At 40.9% G+C, this 23,009-nt stretch overlaps 1 protein-coding gene across 5 annotated transcripts in view; it reads right to left on the reverse strand.

Moving 5' to 3' along the window:
• Nucleotides 1–23,009, reverse strand: part of BMP2K (BMP2 inducible kinase) — a 102,004-nt gene that overhangs the window by 56,549 nt on the left and 22,446 nt on the right. For all 5 annotated transcript variants that reach the window (XM_069485443.1, XM_069485446.1, XM_069485447.1 and 2 more), the window contains 3 exons: nt 13,899–14,017; nt 7,784–7,889; nt 1,811–1,953 (listed from right to left, as the gene is read on the reverse strand). In XM_069485443.1, coding sequence (XP_069341544.1) covers nt 1,811–1,953; nt 7,784–7,889; nt 13,899–14,017 — 368 coding nt within the window. The remainder of the gene's footprint in view (nt 1–1,810; nt 1,954–7,783; nt 7,890–13,898; nt 14,018–23,009) is intronic.

Below are 23,009 nucleotides of genomic sequence, written 5' to 3' on the forward strand. Positions count from 1 at the left end.
AGTTGTAGTAACTAAAACAAACGAACTAGGCACACAGTGTCTTGACCTGCAGAAGGTGGGTTCACAGCCCGGTCGGCTGCTCACCAGCGTGTGCCCCCGCAGACGACCTGCCTAACCACTCGCGCTTTACTTCCCTCATCTGTAAAACGGGGAGATTATGATGCCTCCTATACGGGATTGCTGTAAAAATCACGAGTTAAAATATGTGCAGTGCTTACTTAGATCACTGTCTGGAATATAGTAAGCACTCAATAAATTATTATTACATGTTTTTTCACAGTATCTTTTATTTTTGTGATACAGTCATAGATGAGGAATTCATTTCTTTCCACCCTATCAAAACACTCAGTTTCTTTATACATTTTCTTTCATATTTCATTTTAGTCTAAGATTCATATGAAAAATCTACTTAAAACAAGTATATTTTGCATACATTCACACATATAAAAAGAACTAAGCATATAAAATAAGAACAATAAAAAACTGTAAAGTTTAACATCTTTCCTGAATTTTAAATCAAGGAGACTCAGAGGGAAATATCAACTTTGGATGCAAAAAGTTAATGAACTACAACAGCAAAAAAAAAAAAAAAAAAAAAAAATTATACCAAACTATCAGGGGAAATGTTGCGCATTCAGGAAACCTGAGCTGAGCTCAGCTGGTTTTGCAAATGAGGGGACCGAGACCTGCAGCTGTGTTTCAATCCGGCCTCACCTCCCATCACAGGTTTCCCGGATGACACTGTCATGATTAACCACCTACATTCTTAGTGGTATCTTCTGTTCTGTCTTACAAGTATTTTATAATCAGCTTTCATAAAATGCTATATGACCACTCAGAATTGGGATGCATACATTAATTCACTATGCATGGAGACCCTGCTGTGTGCAGAACTGTTCTAGACGTCTGGGCACACCGCTGGGAGCGCGTCCCTGCCCTAATGGTGCCTGCAGTCTGGTGGAAGAGGACAGAGGATAAACCACAGGCATAAGATAGAGGCAAAACTACACGGTATCTCAAGAAGCGCTCGGTGCAGATGAGGCAGAGCACACAGAGTGGGCATGTCGGGCTGTGATCATAAACGAGGTAGCTCGGGACGGGACTCAGTGACAAGGTAAATCTGGGCAGACGTGAAGACGGGGAAGGGCAGGAATATCTTGGCCCAAAGCATTTCAGGAGGTGACTTTTGTGATCTTGGCGTTTGTGGGCCTGAGAGAAGGCACTCGCGGTTCTCAGTGATACCTCCAGCAACGTGATGCCAGGAACACTCCGGCTCCTTTGGGACTTTTCCAGCGTAACAACGTCAAGAGTCCACGAGAAGATGAAATGGCTTAAAGACAATCACTACCGAAGCACAGTAAATTCTAGAAAACTGTAAAGAACTGTAGATAAACGGGAAAAGAGACCCATTTACGGTCTCCTGCAGTGTCTCCTGGAAACGCCTGATGCCCGACAGGGACACAGCGAACAGGAACGGGAGCCGAGAGGACGCCGTGGGAGGGACGTTCCACCCGTGCGCGGCTCGGCCAGGCGTTTGTGCTGACGGGAGCTGTGGGAGAGGCCTGCCGTGGGACACGGGGACGCAGGCAGGGCACAGAGGTCGCCCTCCAGCCAAGCGGGAGACCCCAGGGGTGGGCAAAGCACAGTCTCGACCACCGCTGTCTTCACAGGACCCCACGCAACGCAGGGGGCGGGACACCAATCTCGGTGCCGGCAGGAAAGACTGGGTTAGACGAAAACGGTCTGGCAACGTTCTCACCGCCAAGCCTCCCCCGCGTCGCCTCCCCCGCAGCACCCAGGGCGCTCTTACCTTCAGATCCCGGTGAAGGATGGGCGTCTTGCACTGGTGCAGCCGGGCGACAGCCTCGCAGGTGTCGCAGAGGATCTGCAGCACCTCCGCTTCCGTGAAGCCCGTCTGCAGCCTCCTGTTCATCTGATTCACCACCTGCCCAGCTACACAGAACAGCGACTTTGAGGGGACGTTTTCCGTCAGTGACGTCTGTCACACACCGCCTGAGAAACCCTTTCCGGCTCCAGGCCGGCTTTTCCACAATTCCGACACAAGGGTGCTCTTTACATCATGCTGTGTCGACTCAATGACAAACAGTTTTCACAGTTTGCATCTCGGGGACCAGAACATCTTAAGACAGTGTCCTGTTAATGGCACTGGCCACTGTTTTAGCATCTCTGAAATCAAGGTGTGTCTTATAATTGACGACATCTTGGTTTACAGAAATAGCTATTCAACACTGTGCTGTTTATTGGGTAGACAGTGGTGGACAAAAATAAGGTTTCTCTTATAGAATTTACATTCTAACAGTGGAAACAATCACACAAATACATAAACATAATTACATATTATAACAATAACATGAGAGAACTTTTATGAGAAATCTAAATTTAAATTGGTGAAGGAAGACAGGAAAGAGAGAGTGTCAGATCAGGCCTGTCTACGGAAGCGATATTTGAGACTGAAGGGTAATGAGGAAATAAATAACCAGGCATGGATCTGGCAGAAGAATATGCTGGTGATACTGAGCAGTACGTACAAACGCCTCCAGTTTGGGAACGAGCTTGACGACTTTGAACAACTTAAAGAAAGCCAGTGCTGATAAGGTCTAAGCAGCAGAGAAGACAGCAAGGTGAGATAAGGCTGACAGAGATCAGTTATATTTTGGATTTTATCTAGAGAGACAAAGAAACTTCCTGATCTTTTTAAAAGATCTCATCAATTAAGGGTTAGGGGAATCAAAAAAGTTGTAAATGGAGAGATGGGGTAAGAAGCTAATACTATCCAGGTAGGAGGTAATTGACCAGAGTAATTTTTTTTTGGAGACAGAGTCTCGCTCTGTCACCCTGGCTAGAGTGCAGTCGTGTCATCACAGCTCACAGCAACCTCAGACTCCTGGGCTCAAGCGATCCTCCTGCCTCAGCCTCCCGAGTAACTGGGACTACAGGCATGTGCCACCATGCCTGGCTAATTTTTCTATATATATTTTAGCTGTCCATATAATTTCTTTCTATTTTTAGTAGAGACGGGGTCTCGCTCTTGTTCAGGCTGGTCTTGAACTCCTGAGCTCAAGCAATACTCCCACCTCAGCCTCCCAGAGCACCAGGATTACAGGCCTGAGCCAACAGGTCGGCCAGAACAATTTACTAAAATCAAATAGTCAAAAATATATATACCACTGAGCCTGAGAGGATGATTATATAACATATGATAGTAATAGATAGTTTAATAATTATAATTCTTAATTATTAAGAATAAGATAACCATCATTATCTTTTAAGAATGCAGGTAAATACGTGATTCAAAGCAGTCTAATAAAAATAAACTTTGGGAATTTAAAAAAACAAAGCTTACATTAACTCGAAACTTTAACAAAGATGGATAAATGAATGTTCACTACTTTGGAATCTGTAACAAGGTATATACACATTTGTTCCTTTTATTATTACTGTCTAAACAGCAGTCTCTTTTCTGAAATATTGGTTTTTCCCTTAGAATTTTAAAGTAAAAAAAATGTTAAATTTTCCCTGCATTCTCGACTTCCAGAAAACCCAGGTGCAGTATGTTTAGGTTATCTCGGCACACTGAGGCCCCTGGCCAGGCAGCGACTTCCTCATCCCCTGGTTTCATAGACTCCCTGTCTGTTCTTAAACTAGAGAAGGCTTATTTTAACTAAAAATTAAACAGGACAAAAAATGCTTTCTTGGTGTTCATTCATATCCTTGAAATATCATTTCACAGCTAAGGAAATCATAATCTTGAATTCATTCCACCTCTTTCCAACTGTCAGTGTTGTGATAAGCAGAGTAAATTTTAAACAAATGTTAATTCCCTTTCATCCATCCAGAGTAGAAATCTGAATCACAAAAACCAAATCCCCAGAGGAAACTAAAATTGTATTAGAGCTGCATTTCAAATGTAGAAATAAATAAAATTTCATTACTCAAAATCAGAGTTTTCTGAAAATTAAATAAAGCTTAAAAGAAGGTTATTCTAATTTTGTTACAAAAGAGTAAAAAATCAGATTCTAAAATCAAACATTATATACTGAAGGTCTTTAAAGTGCATACAGCTCTTCAATCTTTCCATATTTTCCAAAGAAGTATCATCTCCTAAACCAAAGCCCAATTTCTTCAGTACATTTAAAAAGTCAACATTGTTCTAACCTCTCAAAGTTGTCCACCAACCTTCATCTATCTGAGTACACTTCTCACTACTTAGTTTAAAAAGCCATGAGTGCAACCTATTATTCCATTTAAATTCTGACAATGTGACACCTTTTTCGAGATTATTGCGTTTCATCTGTAACAGACTGCATCACTGGCCCATCTCCAACTCTCCCTTTCCCGTGCCCTTTGCCACGTAACTCTGCAGTTCCTCCCCATCAACGGGCGAAGAGAGCCCCTGCTCTTGGATTTGGGCTCCCTGGTGTGACCTGCCTTGGCCGACAGCGAAAGGCAGCCAGTCCAAGCCCTGGCTGTGAGAGGCTTCCTCTCAGCTGCTCCCGCTGCCTTTACACGCCCACCATCTGCGTGAGAAAGCCCCTCCCCGAGTGCCGGTGCCGGTGCCGGTGCAGGAAGAGTTGCAGGCAGGTGAAGCAGAGCGACTCCCACTAACCCCAGCTGACCCCGGGCAGGCGCCCAAGCCCGGCCACAGCCACCCTGCCACCCTGCCCAGCGGCGTTGGAAGCAGCTGCCCACAGATAACGCAGGTGATAACAAGTGACTGTGGTTTTATGCTATTGAGTTTTGGGATTTTTTTTTTTTTTAACTAAACAAATGCTAAGAGATATAATCCCTGGGAACTTATGTAGAACACTTCCTAAAAATAAAAATTAAAAATTTGTAAATTTTCATAGTTTTATTCACAAATTATTCATAAAGTAATATGGAAGTTAAAAATAAGATAGCAGAAACAAAATTCTTTAAAAGAGCTGAAAGATAGATAATGAATGCTCTCAACAAAAATAGAGTAAAGAGAAGTAAAAGAAAAATTAATCAGAGGACTGATCAATCTAGGAAGACAAACATCCTAAAAATGAGAAGTCCAGAAAGAGAGAACTAAAAAAATGGAACAGAAAAACATTTGGTGTCCCGCAAAAAGGACACCAAAAAAGACCCACACTAAGGCACGCATGTCTTGGAATTTCAATATGCTGAAAATAAAGGAAAGATTTGAACTACAAGGTCTATGGAGAAAAGCAGCATCAAGCTTCTCAGTAACACTAGGAAAAAATGCAATAATGCCTTCAAAATTCTAGATCAAAATTATTCCTAACCTAAAATCTTTTAGCCAGCCAAATTAACACTCAAACGTGGGTGTAGAATGAAGATATTTTTACATATGCAAGATCTCAAAAATGTTTTCTCCCATAAATCCATTATCAGAAAGCCACTGAGAAATGTACTCTTCAAGGAGGGAGTGGAAATGGGGAGGCGTGAGCAGCGGGGAGCCAAGACGGGGGAGGTGAAGGGAATTCCCAGAGGGACAGCCAAACGCTGCTCAAACCAAGCAGGACTGAAGCCTCCCCAACAGCCTGTCTAAGGAAAGAAAAAATGAAACTGACACAAATATTAAAGTATTTAAACACACTGCGTAAGGATTTGTACCTCTCTTGGCAATGTGGGAATAAAATACCAGTACATATAAAAAAAATTAAGACAAACGAAAAATGAACTATTAACTTCAGGAAAAAACAAAAAGTAGTACAAGAAAGAAAATGAAATTATAATTATATACCACCATTAAATGACAATCAAAATAATTTAAACACTGATTTAGTCCAAAACCTGAGAATATACTATACTGAAAGTAGAATCTTCATATTTTCTAGGCGATAATATCTAAAACATAAAATGAGAAATAGAACAAACTTTCTTTCAAGAGCCTCCTCATGCTCAGAATCACATACTTCCCTTGATTTTTTGTTCCTTCTCTTTCATACTCTTGGGAGCTCACCAAAATCATTAATTCTCTTTTACATAATTCAGTACAGAAATATGCAAGTAAATATGAAGGAAAACTCTCAAGTATTTTAAGAGTACTGCCTCGGAAAAGAGGGATCGGGCAGGAGGGTGCAGCTCTGCCACAGCTCAACAGAACTGTTTGACTTTTTAAACCATATGCATAAATTACTTTGACAAAAATTGAGAATTTCATGTAAAATATAGCCTACTTATTCAAATGCCAGATAATTATTTCTAAAAATCTTTTAAACAAAAGAATACCTTATTCAAAATACAGCTAATTCCTCTACTTTAAAATAAAATTCAGCCCTAAAATTTGAAGGGAATTTGATTCCCCTTTTAAAATGTCTTCTTGGCCAGGTGCGGTGGCTCACGCCTGTAATCTTAGCACTCAGGGAGGCCGAGGCGGGAGGACTGCTTGAGGCCAGGAGTTCGAGACCAGCCTGAGCAAGAGCGAGACCTCGTCTCTACTACAAAAGTGGAAAAAATCAGCCGGGCATGGTGGCAAATGCCCGTAGTCCCAGCTACTCGGGAGGCTGAGGCAGGAGGATCGCTTGAGCCCAGGAGTTTGAGGCTGCTGTGAACTAGGCTGACACTACGGCACTCTAGCCCAGTCAACAGAGCAAGATTCTGTCCAAAAAATAAAATAAATAAAATAAAAAGTCTTCTTGGTGACAATTAATTGAACTTATCCAGGGTTAACATTATGCTTGATTCGAGTATCTTGAAAAAGTTACCAGTAGTCAAGGATTATTAGTGAACTCTAATGCAACTAAGAATTAGCACTGTAAATGCTAGAATTCAGGAAAGTGGGGTAGAAAATATGAATATCTTCTAAGAGATCACGGTGCTTTACAGTAGAGATGATGAGATATAAAGAGAAAACAATCAAGAAACATCTATTTTTTAAAATATTGTGTCTGGAAATAAGTTACAAATCTACCACAACAGACATTATAACATTGATTCATTTCATTTTCCTGTCCTTCCTTCCTTACAAGACTGCAGTAAATAAGACCATAGTTTCTCCATCACTGCCAACACCATCATCCCCCTCTTCCTCGACTCACCTTCAGGAAACTCTTAAGAGTTCCTGATACGGTAATTAACAATCATAACTGTCTTAAGAGAATCTAAATATAAACCAGGGCTCCCTAGAACCCTAACTGCTAGATACAGCCTGATTTTTTTAAAAAAAAAAGTTTGTAGGAAATAGATTCATTGCCAGCTTTCCACACATTAAAATTGTTAAATGTTAGGGGTTTTTTTTTTTATAATTATTACTAAACCATACTATACAATATTTACATAAAAATATCACATTAGGTCCAAATCAAATGTCATTTTTTATCTTCTGATATTTACCAAAAGAACAACAAAAACCCACATAACACAAGTTTATAAAGATTACAGATCAAAATGGATCCTCTAAATTTGTTAAATTTAATGTTTACAATAACACAGTAGAATGCTGAAAAATCTTACAATACTAATATTGACACATTAAGCTCTTCTTGGTTGGATTATAAGTGCATAAAGAGCCATTGTAACAATTTACTGGCTTAGATTTCCTGTTTTAAACTCAACTGCACTTTTCTAATTCTCCATTTACATGGTCATAATCATAATCGCAGCAACTGTGACTTTTAAATAATTTTTTAACAGCATTCCTAATTAGATAATGAAAGTTAAATTTCAATAAGTGTCTAGAATAAATTAACAGCTACCCTAGGGAAAACCAAGACACCTAGTAAGCCATTTTAAGGGGAAACTTTTTAGTATACTACAAATGCAGAAAGACACTTACCTCGACAATATTCCATCAAGATGAGCACTTCCCACACATTATCACTAATTGAATTAATAGCACAGTCCAAATAGCCCACGATATTTTTGTGACCAGATAGCTCTTTCTGTAAATAAAAAAAAAAAATTTAAAAACTGAAAAACATACATGTTAAAAGCTATATAATTGAAGCATAAATTAATGTATTTAAACAATTTCAAGAGGTAAGAATGTATGAAACTTAGTATTTCAACCAACCACAAACATCGATGGTTTCAGTGGAAAGTTTACCTGTACGTGACTGTCAGTTTCTAACAGACAAATATCAACGAATATTTATTTTTATGAGAAGACGGTTCACTCAACAGTAACAGGCTCCAAATGTATACAAGATAATCTTTTGGGATTTCAGAATAAAATATTAGAATTTTTATTATATTTATTTTTCTCTTAAAAAAAGGAATTAAGCTCTAATATAATACTTATTAACTAACAATTACACTCTCATTTATTTTGCCTGCAAGATACTACGATTTATGTGTGGCTATTACATGGATTTATGGCTACACGTGTTTTTAACAAAATAACCTAAAAAAGTGACAAGAGGCTAAAAAAGATTTCCAAAAAGAAATGACAAGTTAAAATACCACAATAACACAAGACCAAGGAAGTAAAAAAATGGCAAATCTGAAACTTCTAGTGCATGATAGTCATCAGTATATGAGATTAAAAATAATTTAATCAGACCTATCTGGAAATTTGCAAATAATTATTAAAAATACTGCTTAAAATGAATTTACATACACTATCATTAATTTTAACTGTGCAATGTCATCTGATAAAGAGCCAATGGACACTGAACATGTGAATAATTTATATTTGATGGGTCATCAAAATAATTTGGAAGACAACCGCTCTAAAGAGCTGATCTCCCTAAAATATCTTGTTGAAAAGCACAGGATTTGACTGATGCTGCTGCTCATATTTTACACGTCTCAAAATTATACAAATCTGATAAAAGAATTACGGCACAAAAGTACAATACCTGGGATCCAGTTAGTTAGAAAACTTAGTCTAAGCTTCACCATTATCTCAGGGTAAATCTTTTAACCATTTTAGCTAATAACCTTACCTTTAAAAAAGTCAGTCTCAAAACCTAATCATCTTTAGTATAGCTAAAAAATAGGGAAAATAAAAGCAGAACTCAGAAATCAGATGGTGTAAATGTCTGAAGGAAAGGGATTCTAGTAAGTGTCAGGAAACATGCTGACACAAAATAAGAAATCCCCCTCTTGGCAGTTGGATAAGTAGGACTGACATTAACAACTATCGGTGAGGACGTGGAAAAGTATATTATCAGAGCGTTATAAGGTCCAGCTGCCGTGAAAAACAGTATGGTGGTTCCTTAAAAAGTTAAACACAAAATTACCATACTACCCAGCAGTTCTACGCCTAGATATATACCCAAAAACACCATAATCAAGTACTCAAAGAGACATACATACATATTCATAGCAACATTATTCACAATAGCCAAAAGGAAAACACAGCCCAAATATCAATCGAATAGTTACCAAAAAAAATCCATCAACCTATGAATGATAAACAAATTCTATTATAGACATACAATGGAACATTATTCAACCATAAAAAATGAAGTACTCGTACATGCTACAATGTAAATAAACCTCAAAAGCATCATGCTGCAAGCATGGTGGCTCACGCCTATAATCCCAGCACTTTGGGAGGCCAAGGGAGGAGGACTGCTTAAGGCCAAGAGTTCAAGACCAGCCTGGGCAACTTAGTGAGACCCAGTCTCTACAAAAATAAAAACTAGCTGGTGTGGTGGCAGATGCCTGTAGTTCCGGCTGAAGCAGGAAGCTTGCTTGAGCCCAAGAGTTTGAGGCTGCTGTGAGCTACAATCATGCCACTCAACTCACAGGCTGGGTGACAAAACAAGGACCTGTCACTCAAACAAAAACAGAACAAAAAATAGAAAAAAATTATGCTAAGTGAAAGGAAAACACAAAAAATCATGTAAATATTGTACAACTTCAATTACAGGGAAAATACAGAATAAAAGAATCCAGAGACGTAACTCAGATGGTGGCTGCCAGGAGCTGGAGGAAGGGAAGAAGGGATTCCCCTCCCGGTGATAAAAAGGTTTTGGGAACAGAGGCAGTGGTTGTACAACACCGTAAATACACCCGATGTCACTGAATTTGTTCACCTTTAAAATGGTTAACTTTATATCATGTGACTTTCACCTTAACAAAACAAAAACTTACAATGTGTCTCGGGGTGTGTGTGAGCATTTGAGGAACCATGGAGAAGGAGAGAGGATGGAGAGGAGAGCCGAGAGGAGGGGTGAGAACACAAACGGGAGACAGAGCACTGAGAATAAGAAACCCTAACAAAGAAGGAAATTTTTATTTTGTAATTATTTTTTTACTATTTAGGCTAGTTAACTCAGTCACTGAAGTTTTTAATGGCCTATTAAAATCTTTTTCACCTTTCCTAATATTTGGAAATAATTTTTCCCTTGAAGGAAACCTTGCCATAAATTGAAGAGTTCACAGGAAAAACAACTTAACAGCATGGTTTTTAAAATAAAAACAAACCTAACTGTTCTCTGTGAATATAAGCACAGACAGTGAATGTATGAAACACGCATGGGGATGGTGAACACCGGATTCAGGACTTTTGTTTGCGGGGGTCGGGGGTCAGGGGTCGGGGGTCGGGGGGCTGATGAGGAGCACAGCACAGGCAAACCCTGTCTCACTGCGCTCTGCAGACACCACGTGTGTGAAGGCTGAAGGTCTGCGGCGATCCCGACGATCCCAGCGATCCCGGCGATCCCGCACGGAGCAAGTCTGCCGGCGCCGGCGCCGCTGCTCCAACAGCGCGGGCTCGCTGTGTCTCTGGCTCACCTTCTGGTGATTCTCGTACTATTTCAAACTTTGTCTTTCTTTTATTCTGTTGTGGTGCTCTGTCATCAGTGATCTCTGATGTTACTACTGTAAGTGTTTGGGGAGCCACAAACCACACATACACAGATGCAAACTTAGATGATAAAGGTTGGCGTCCTCACTGTCCCACCAACTGGTCACTCCCCCGTCTCTCACGGGCTCCCCTATTAACCGAGACAGACAATATTGAAATTAGGCCAGTTAATAACCCTGCCATGACCTCTAGTGCTCAAGGGAAAGAAGAGTCGTATAACTCTCACTTTAAATGAAAAGCTGGACATGATAAGCTCAGTGACGAAGGTAAGTCCAAAGCCAAGACAGGCCAAAAGCTGGGCCTCTGCACCCAACAGTTAGCCAAGCTGCAAATGCAAAGGAAAAGTTCTTGAAGGAAATTGAAAGTGCTGCTCCAGTGAACACACAAGTGACAAGAAAGCAAAACAGCCTGACTGCTGGTATGGAGACAGTGTGAGTGGTCTGGACAGAAGATCAACCACAACACGCCCTTAAGCCAAAGCCTAATCCAGGGCAAAGCCTCAACTCTTTAACTCTGCGAAGGTGGAGGTGAGCTGTGGAAGAGAAGTTTGCAGCGAGCAGAGGTGAGTTCACGAGAAAGCAGCTGTCTCCAAGACGTACAAGTTCAAGGTGAGCCAGCATGCAGAAGCTGCAGCAAGCTGTCCAGAAGATCTCGCTAAGATCACTGAGGAAAGTGGCTACATTAACAGATTTTCAACATAGACAAAACAGCTTCCTACTAGAAGAAGATGCCATCAAAGCCTTTCGTAGCTACAGAAGAGAAGTCAAGCACTGGCTTCAAAGCTTCAAAGGACAGGCTGACTCTCTTGTTTGAGGCTAATGCATCCAGTAACTTTAAGTTAAAGCCGATGCTCATTTTACCATTCCAAAAATCTGAGAGCCCTGAAGAATTATGCAAACTCCACTCTGCCTGTGCTCTATAAATGCAAGAACAAAGCCTAAATGACAGCACATCTGCTTTCAGTATGTTTAACTGAATATTTTAAGCCCACTGTTGAAACCTAATGCTCAGGGAAAAAAATTCCTTTAAAATATTACTGCTCATTGACAAGGCCCCTGGGTACCCAGGAGCTCTGCTAGAGACGCACGGGAGACTAAAGTTGTTTCCATGCTAATACCACATTCATTCTGCACCTCCTGGTTCAAGAAGCAATTTTGACTTTCAAGTCTTATTTTTAAGAAATTAATTTGTAAGGATATAGCTGCCGTAGACAGTGATTCCTCTGATGAATGGTGGGAAAGGATTCACCATTACACATGCCATTAGGAACATTCATGATTCATGGCAGGAGGCCAAATATCAGCATTAACGGAAATTTGGAAAAATCTGATTCCAACCCTCATCGTTGACTTTGAGGGGCTCAAGACTTCAGTGGAGGAGGGAACTACAGACGTGCTGGAAATAGTAAGACAACTGGAAGTGGAATCTAATGATTTGACCAAATTACTGAAATCTCATGATAAAACTTCAATGGATGAGGAGTTGTTTCTTGCGGATGAGCGAAGAAAGTGATTTACTGAGATGGAATCGACTCCTGGTGAAGAAGCCGTGAACATTAACTTAGCTGACAAAGCAGCAGCAGGGTCTGAGGGGACCCGATGTCGGAAGTAGTCCTGTGGGCAAAATGCTATCAAACAGCACCGCACGCTACAGAGAATCTTTCACGAAAGGAAGAGTCAACTGATGTGGCCAACTTCACTGCTGCCCTATTTTAAGAAACTGCCACACCCGCCCCCACCTTCGGCAGCCCCTTCTCTGATCAGTCACCAGCCATCAACATCCAGGCAAGACCCTTCACCAGCAAGAGGATTTATAATTTGCTGAAGGCTCAGGTGAATGTTATTTTTTAGCCATAAAATATTTTCAATTAAGGCACGTACATTGTTCTTTTAGACCTAATGCTACCGCACAATTAACAGACTACAGTAGAGTATAAACGTAACTTTCATAGGCACTGGCAAACCAAAAAATTTGGCAACTTGCTTTTTTGCAATACTCGCTTTCTTGCAGTGGTCTTGAACCAAAACCGTAATATCTTTAAGGTTGGTTTGTACGGGGACACAACTGTGGAATACTCAGAGGGCTCCAACAGCATCTGTAAATTTAATTTCTCAAGTTGGATGATGCGTAAAACTGGTGTTCATTATATAATTCTCTAATTTTTCTATCTTCAAAATATTCCATAATTAAAACGCATTTTAAAAAAGAAAAAGAAGGCCGGGCGCAGTGGCTCACGCCTGTAATCCTAGCACTCTGGGAGGCCGAGGTGGGCGGATCGTTTGAGCTCAGGAGTTCGAGACCAGCCTGAGCAAGAGCGAGACCCCATCTCTACTAAAAATAGAAAGAAATTATATGGACAGCTAAAAATATATATATAGAAAAAATTAGCCGGGCATGGTGGTGCATGCCTGTAGTCCCAGCTACTCGGGAGGCTGAGACAGGAGGATCGCTTGAGCTCAGGAGTTTGAGGTTGCTGTGAGCTAGGCTGACGCCACGGCACTCACTCTAGCCTGGGCAACAGAGTGAGACTCTGTCTCAAAAAAAAAAAAAAAAAAAACAAAAAGAAAAAGAAAGCAAAGCAGCTTCCCTGCTGAACCTGTAGGAGGGAAGGAAGCAGAGAGGAAATGTCTGGCTGTATTTATCCCCAGACGTGGGGAAAGCCACGCAGCCCTCCTCATCCAAGTGCTCCACATCCCGAATCCAAGCAACTGTGGATTGAAAATATCCACACACACAAAAATAAGTAACAATATAGTAATTTAAAAATGCAGTATAACAATTACTGAGATAGCATTTACATCGTATTAGGTATTACTATTATAAGTAATCTAGAGATGATCTAAAGTATGCAGGAAGATATTAGCAGATCACACGCAAACACTACACCACCTTACGTTACACAGGAGGCCTGAGCATTCGTGGATTTGAGAACCCGTGGATTTTCGGATCGGCAAGAGTAGTGGAACCAATCTCCCTTGGATAGCAAGGGATGCGACTATACCACAAATTTCTAAATGAACGATCTTCAAAGTTTTTCTAAATGTATATAAACCAATAAGCAGCTTGCCTAAAACTTGCTTAATGGTAGAGTACAAAACCAAAAAAAAAAAAAAAAAAGCCAAATTTCCCTTACCATAATTGTGATTTCCCTTTTACAAATGTTAAGGTCTGATATGTTATTGACATACATTCGCTTCAATGCACATCGAGTTCCACCATGAGTCCGCACCAGGTAAACTGTGGAGAATCCACCTATAGAAAGAAATTACCAATTAATTTGAAAGAATCAGAAACAACTGCCAAAATCATATAATATCACTGTGGAGGCTTAATATCAAAGGGAAATAAACAATGACCCAAGACAAAAATAATTATAGTAAGCAACTAATAAATTACAAGCAAAAACATTGGCTTTCTAACCCAATCATGAAGTAATACTTAGAGGAAAACACACTTCTCAAAGGAACATGCTTCTCTTTTAAATGCTTAAATATTAAAATTACACTTTTTGCACAGGAATACCTCTTACACAGTATATAAAAAATGTTACGAGTATATTACTATAGTTGGGCATGTACTCAGATATGTAGTCCATCCATCTGATCCCCCCCTTGTGATGACAAAACACTGCTGTTATTTAATATGAGACATCGGTGGGATCAGAAGGGTGGGTCTCTCCTCCAATTCCAGGGGATGAACCAACATTGTTCTAAGCTAATCCTGGGAATCTCATTTCCCCTTATCAGGAACCGATAAGATTGGGTATGTAACCAGTTCCAGCTAAGGGGACATAAGGTAAAGTCTGCCAGGATTGCAAGGAAAAAATTCCACCCAGATAAAGGAGAGAAATTGGTGACGTCTCTAACTTCCTGCTTTTTGATTTTATTGTATTTGATGTATAGACCTAATGCAGCCATCTGCAGCCATGACAGAGGAAAGAATCAGAGAAAATGACCTGCCCAGAACACTGACAGTGATGTCCAACTCCGGAACCACTTTCCTCCAGAACGCTCATGTGAGATAACACGTGTTCATTATTTTCACCACAGTTATTTGGATATTCTGTTAAGTGCAGCTGAGAAAGCACCTTATCTGAAGCACATAGACAGCCAAGTATTCAAAAGAACAATTACTTCTATCACATCTAAACAAAGACTTCCCCCTGAAGTCTTTAAAACTCCTCTTGGCATACAACACGCTATAGCTTAATTATACTTTTTTTTCTAAAAATGGCATATCACTTTTATTAATGTGACAGCCCTTATGAACTGAGCATCCTGAGCAATAATAAAGTTACCTGCACTCCAGTTCGAGTCAAAACAGTCCAAGGAAAAGCAAACTGTTAGGGATAAACAACAGGGGAAAGAGGTCCTAGGATACCCCAGGATCAGTGCACATTCACTGCAGAGTCTCCACACCCTCCGTTGGCAGTTACAAGACACTGCGCAGACCCTGCCTTGCAGACCCGGATTTCCACGTGTACTAATGTAGGGGAGACACTGAAGAACTGCAAGGGCCCCTTGGGAGTAGGGGTAGCAACAGGAACACAGGAAGACGGACTTAGGGTCTTCACAAAGTAAACTGTAGGTATCATGGCACTTTACTCATCAATACTTAATAGGTACTCAAAACTATAGAAAGAAAATATGGTAAAATGTTATCAGTAGTTGAGTCTAGATGATGGTCAGTTATTCACTGTACAACTCTTTCAACTTTTCTGTGTATTTTTAAATTATCCATCATCAAGAGGGAAGAAAAAGAACAACAGATACAGCATGTTTTTCCTCTAGGTGATTCCTCTCTTGCCATCCAAAAACCTCACCGCCACCACCACTAACAGTTATCTGACTACCCAGACTGGAAACTTCCCCAAAGGTACCATAAGTCTCTTGCCACAGAAAATGTTTACGGTATCCTAGAGACCTACAGCTCCAACATCCCAGCACACACAAGCACCACATGTTTACCAAAGACTGGGCTATTAGTGGCGTCACTCCTATCGAGTTTATTTTCCTAGGGAGTTGGAGAGGAGAGAGAGAGGGAAGGGATGAAACTGCATGTGGTCGTTCTGTATTGCACATATCATCAGACATCATGCAAATCAGTCAAACAGAGGAAATACCACGCTGTCAGCAACTTCTGGTTTCAACCATTGCCAAAGAAAACAATGTCATTTTGAAAACAACCTTCTAGACAAGTGGAAGAGGCATATATCTGCCTGTGGGACTGGAGCCAATTACAACATGATAAACTGTAAGATTCAGATCCTTTTGATGCTACCCTAAAAAATACTTTAAATTTGCCAATTAATTCATAATTAGTATTACTCCAAATACAGACTATTGTCTCTTTTCCTCTGTAAGAAAAACTGCCTCCTATACTTAAAAAGGAGTAAATCAATATATTTCATGGGTATTTATGTGCCAGGCTTCATGCTATACCTTCCCAGAATTACCTCACTTAATATTTTAACACATATTTTCGGTATTAACCTCATTCCTCTACTTTTTTAAAATAGAAATGAGAAAACAAGCACTGAGAACTTTAGCATGTGCTTCAAGATCATGACCATCAATAACAGAGCCAGAATTAAAATGCCCACTTAACACCACAGTGTATACTTCAGACTAACCACACCGGTCCAACACTGGAATAACACGAGGCCTGAAGATAAACAGGGAACAGGAGGAAAGGTACCAGCCTTAATTTCAAGGGATACATTCTTCCCTATCATCACTCTGAAAACTACAGTCCTCATCCAATTTCACCCATTGCTCTCAAAGCTGGAGTGCTCACCCACTTTCCAAAACGGGGGGGGGGGGGGGCAGGGGAGGAAGCACCAGAAATATTAATTCAGCTCCTTTAGCGGCCAAAAAACAGAATTTTAGAATTAAACCACTGTGGAGTCAAAGTATCAGTCTCTAGATGTGAATATAATAATATCAAATGCAGTCAAGGCACCAAGAGCAACAAACTATATAAAAGAAATCCTGTCCCAAAGAAAGCTGTACTATTATGTCATGCCCTTGACAAGCTAATGTTTTGAAAAGAACACAAATATATGAAATTATCAAATCAATGAAAGGAGGTGGAACCTGAAGAAGCGTTGGTAACTCGGCAGACGGGAAGGCAGGAGAGCTCAAGCACCTCACACAAAGAAGAGCACTTGCACAGGCTGAGCATGGGAAACAGAAAACACCATTTTTAACTCAAAACGCAGTAATTTCTGAGGATGCGGGGAGACAGGAGAAGCCTGCACCATGCCGTCACTGCCAGTGAACATCTCCCTACCTTCACCCACTATGACACACTACACATCTCCTTCCAAGTCCCCGCCTTGCTTTTTCACGCTCCCCTGCGCTAGTTCTCACGCCTAAGACGAAAGACAGACACCTCGCAGCCATCATTTATTCATTCAGCAAATACATATTAAATGCTCACAGCCGTGCCAAGCACTGACCTGGGTGCTGGGAACGAAACTAACGACAAACAAATCAGAGAACTGTCCCTGTGAGCTCACGTTCTAGAGCGACTGGAACAAGATAAACAAGTGAAATATACGCCACAGACAACACAACGCTAAGTCCTGACAAGAAAAAAATTAAGGCGGGGGTGGACAGTGCCCTGGGAAACTGTGCTGGGGGAGGCATGGGGGTGGCCGCAATGTTTCATCCAGGTGCACGGGAAGGTGCGAGGTGACTCTGGATAGAGATGGGGAGAAGTAAAGGAATGTGCCCTGCGAACATCAGGCAAGTGCACGCCAGGTAGAGAGAACGGGGGTGCAAGGGCCCTGCGGTGGGAGCACAGTTGATATATTTGAGGGACAGCAAAGGGACCAGAAAGCCTGGAGCAGAATGAACAAGGGGGAGTAAATAAGAAAAGTCCGAGGGTTGAAAGGGAGTTGGATCCTACAGGGTCCATCACGGATGAGGGTAAAGGCTTGGCTTTTGCCCCGCGAGACGGGAAGCCATAGAGAGTTCTGGGCAGAGGTGCGACGTGACTGGACTCAGAGTTTACCATTTCCACTGAGTGGAGGACAGAAGCGGGGAAGCCAGCGAGGAGCAGGCCTCTGCAGCAACCTTGCTGCAAGGTGACGGTGGTTATGACCAGGCCAGTGGGAATCAGTGAGAAACAAAAGAATTCCAGAAATACTTTGAGGGTAGAGCCAAAAAGATTTCTTGACATACTGGACGTGAGAAAACCAGGAGTCAAAAATGACTTCAAGGTTTTTGGACTGAGGAACTGGGAAAATGAGTCATCGCTGACGTGAAGACTGTTGGAAGCTACTCTAACATGGGTCTCCCGCATTTCTTGTATCTCACAAGCAGAAGCACCGGCTGCCTTTGCTCTGAACTGTCGTGTTAGGGTCCGTCTACACAGAGAACAGCCTGAGGTGACAGGGACAACACACCCCTCTGGAGCAACGGGCAGGTGTGTTTCCTTCCCGATATAATAAAATAATGTCCCCTGTCCCGGGGCAGACTTCCTGCCCTCTCAAGCAGCACAACCCAAAGCACGTCCAGCTACCACCTGGCCCTTCCCCGTAGCCCGTGGGAACCGAGGCCACGGGAACTCACTGGCTACAACCACTGCTCTGCACAATGGATTCCTTCCATCTCACGTCTTCCGCCAGCATCCGTGGAACTGTCCAGGCCAATCTGTTAGGAGGGTGGAATCTCACACCCGTTGACAGGGATGGAGCAGAACATCCAGAGAACAGTTCGGGCCATGCTAAGTTAGAAATGTCCACTGGACATCCGGCTGGACATGTGAAATTTGCTATGAGAATTATATATTTACAAGTTATCTTTATTGATAGCTTAGTTTTTAACATCCATCCTTATTGATAGCTGAGGGGAGGGAAAGTTATATTCCTACGTTCAAAAAAAAAATTCCCATAAAAAAGCACAATTTAATAATAAGTATCATATTTGTTAGCAGAGATATTTTTTAATCAATCTTTTATGTCCTCCTGGTGGATGTGCAAATTAATAAAACTTTTCCACCATAATCACACCTCAAGCATATATCAGGGGCCATAAAATATTCATATTCTTTGACTTGTGATTTTTATTTAAAGAATTCTGTTACCAAAAAATTAAGATACAGAAAACTTTATTTCTAATAACTTCAAATCATTTGATAAATAATGACACAGAATGGCATTTTGCAGGGGCACTAAAAAGGCTCACGAAAATGCTAATTTAACTGGGAACGTGTAACAGACCATACACAGAAAGAGTTGAGTGGGCTTCAGGCACAGCTGGATTCAGGACACCAAATTTCTGCCCTTCAGCCAATAAAATTTTTTGGTAAATGAATTTGAGATGGTTTCTTTTCACTAGTAGTCCTGAGAGTCCTACACAGTCATCAAATGAGAACTATATACACAGAATGTTTCCAAAGTATAAGTTTTTTCTTAAGTCAAGGGTTTGGCATCACGACACTCCTATGTTTGGGGAAGTGGCTCATAACCAATAGTTCCATATGATGCTTAAGGTCACTCAGGATCCAGTTCACACCAAACAGATTATCTATTTCCACATGTAGATACAGGCTTAGAAATTCAAATATTAGTATTTTATCAACAAAGTTATTGACACTGGTTTTTCACGTCACTGCCATAATTTAACACAGTTATCAAATACTTCCTCTTGTGCCCGACTTAAGAGAACATAAATTCTTTTCAATAAATAACTTCAACGTGGAAAATTTCCCACTTCTGGGTACTGGACAGAATTTCAAAAACAGTGATACGTCATCCTAGCCAAGTCAGCCGAATGAAGAGAGAAGTAAGTTTTTGACAGGGTGGGAGGAATGTTTGGAAGCCAGTACATGACAGGTCAATAAATTAAGCTGTGTATTTTATAAATCAGCCCTGAGAGAAAATCCTTTTTTTTTTTTTTTTTTTTTTTTTTTTGAGACAGAGTCTCACTCTGTTGCCCAGGCTAGAGTGAGTGCCGTGGCGTCAGCCTAGCTCACAGCAACCTCAAACTCCTGAGCTCAAGCGATCCTCCTGTCTCAGCCTCCCGAGTAGCTGGGACTACAGGCATGCACCACCGTGCCCGGCTAATTTTTTCTATATATATTTTTAGCTGTCCATATAATTTCTTTCTATTTTTAGTAGAGACGGGGTCTCGCTCTTGCTCAGGCTGGTCTCGAACTCCTGAGCTCAAACGATCCGCCCACCTCGGCCTCCCAGAGAGCTAGGATTACAGGCGTGAGCCACCGCGCCCGGCCTGAGAGAAAATCCTTAAATGACTTCTAAAATGTGTTATAAGAAGTGTCTTTATCAATGGGCAAAAACAGACCTGCTTGATAACAATTGCTTCATAAAACATCACTCATTTATCTGTAAATTTATCTAAAAGATCAAGGTCATTATCTTAAACACACATATATACCAACTTTATTATTACTTTTATACAATTAGAAGACGACGAATTACAGAAAGAAAAAGAAAAGAGGAGTTCCTATTATGTTTAAAATTAGCTAGCCCTGCATCTGTAATCTCCTGGGCTTACTGTATATGTGTATGTATGAAATTCTAACAGGATAGACTTGTTTTCACTTGCAAATATCTAGTACTGCATATATCCATAGCTTTAACATGAAATTAATAATTATACACTGCACAATTAGCAGAAAACGAGGTTTGCCTTTATTTGCTCTGACTGGGAACTCCCTCTGCAAAAAGCCCTGTCACCAGAGCACCTGCTGCCGACATCAGCAGCAGGTGTCTGACACTGCAGCTGTGTCACAAGGAGCGACCCCAGCCGGGGACAGCAAGCGGCTGACCAAGACACTTAACAGAGAAATTAGGAAAGAGACGTCTACAGGGGGCTTTGAAAAGCTCCTTGAAAGCTCCAGCTCCTGGGACCCTAGACGACCACACGCGTGTACCGGGCAGGCCGCGCGCCCAGGGAGGACTGAGAAGCCGTCTCACCTCTGCACGACTGGGAGGCTCTGCAGGAGGAGAAAGCGGCGGCCACGGAAGAGCTGTAAACTGCGCTGGAGCGTCGAATTCATGCCCCAACACACGCCCCCTCAGCAAAAGCTAGAAGACGTATTGGTCCCAGGTGTTTAAGGAAATCTCTCTCCAATCACTAGCGGACCACAAATCTACCTGACCAGAGACTTCAGCGGCAACCCATGAAAAAAAATCAGACTTTTCTGAACCAGGACAGGAAAGTCACTAAACAGCAGCAACAACAAAAAGTCCTGGGGACATCTGATTTCCAGAGTTGCCACATTATTTAAAATGTCCAATTTTCAAAAAAAAATTATGAGACATGCAAAGAAACAGAAAAGAATGGTCCATATAGAGGGAAAGGAGCAGTCAACAGAAACTGTCTCTGCGGAAACCAGATGTTGTACTTAACAAGGACTTTAAATCAGCTATTACAAGTATGTTCGAGGTCCGAGCACAGTGCCTCACACCTGTCATCCCAGCACTCTGGGAGGCCAAGGTGGGAGGATCGGTTGAGGCCAGGAGTTTGAGACCAGCCTGGGCAACACGGCAAGGCTTCATCTCTACAAAAAATTTTAAAAATTAGCCAGGCATGGTGGCACACGCCTGTAGCCCCAGCTACTTGGGAGGCTCAGACAGGAAGATCTCTTGAGCCGAAGAATTCGAGTTTACAGTGAGCTATGATTGGGCCACTGCACTCCAGCCCGGGCGACACAGTGAGACCCTGTCTCAAAAAAAAAAAAAAAAGTACCTAGGATTAAATCAAATACAAGATGCATGAGAGCTTTATGAGGGAATTATAAAACTTTAATGAAAGGTATTAACGCAACAGTTTTATATATAGAGAGAGAGAGAGAGTGAAAAGGAGGCTCCACATTATAAAGTTTTCAATTTTCCAAGATATTATTCAATAAATTTAATGTGTAATACTTTCAATCAAAATCGTAATAGTTTACTTACACCAATTCTAAGAGTCACACGGAAGCGCTAAGATTTAAGATAATTTTTAAATAACATAATGAATTGTAGTGATAATAATGTGAGTATATACATATTTCCAAACTTCCTCATTATATACATTAGTTATATGTAGTTTTTTTCTAAACCAATAAAGGGGAGGGGGGAGAATAAGACAGAGTAGGGTTAGCTACTTCACCAATTATCAAGATAATAAACTTTGATAAGATTATATGGTAATGGTGTAGAGGTAAAGGACCAAAGAATAATAGAGCAAACTCAGAGCCGTGCGTGTGTGTGTGTGTGTGTGTGTGTGTACAAATATATACACACACCGGATAAAATACTGATAAATGACAAAGACGGTGCGTATCACTGGTGAAAGCATGAATTAGTCAACTTCATTTTGTGGAAGTGGGATAGACAGGGGAATGTGATCTTTACCTCCTAACACATTAAATACAAATTTCAGATGGCTTAAGGATATAAATATTAAAAGTTAAACATTCAAAGTTTTAAAAGAAACTATAGGAGGATGTATGCATACCTTTGAAGTAGAAAAGAATTTCTTACTTAGATATAAAAAAACTCAAAAGGATCTAAACTAATAGATTTGACCACATTAAAATTTAAATTACAATTCTGTTTCTAGCAAAATGGCAAACTACAGGTTCAGAGAAACCTTTCCTGGTACAGCAGTCCTTAAGATTCCAGATAAAATAATCACGGAGGCTGATCAAGAGAATTCCCTGAAGACAGAAACCAGAAGAAAACATCAATCCATAAGCTGCACTGGAACCAAAGACCAACACGGGGACGCTGACAAGTTCACGCTGGGATCACCACGTAAAGCCTGGATTCACAAACAACCTTACCCTCAGTGGGAAACAGAAACCAACCTATCCTACAAAGGACACTAAAAACACACATACCTCAGTTCTGGATGATGGAGGGGAATCCCCCAAAACATTGTAAGTGTGATCCTAATTCTCAATAACTTGTAATTCAACTACTTATATAATCAAAAAAATATAAATAAATAAAATTCTAAGCCAACAATTTAAAGTAGCCCCAGGTGGATATGCCTACAAGTCCGGCAGAGACAAACTCAAATTCTCACTAGAGAAAGGCATTCAAGTCTAAAAAAAAAAAAAAAAAAAAAATTCCAACCAGTGCGATTCTAAGGAATGAGAGCTGCACCATAAACAAACATTTTAAAAATAAGGAAGAAAATCACTGACCATTCAAGAAACCAGTCACCATGAACAAAGTCAGAAGAGACAACCAACCACAAGATGAGACTTGAAAAGACTATAA

Source organism: Eulemur rufifrons, chromosome 13 (genome assembly GCF_041146395.1).
Source record: "Eulemur rufifrons isolate Redbay chromosome 13, OSU_ERuf_1, whole genome shotgun sequence".
Taxonomy (NCBI): domain Eukaryota; kingdom Metazoa; phylum Chordata; class Mammalia; order Primates; family Lemuridae; genus Eulemur; species Eulemur rufifrons.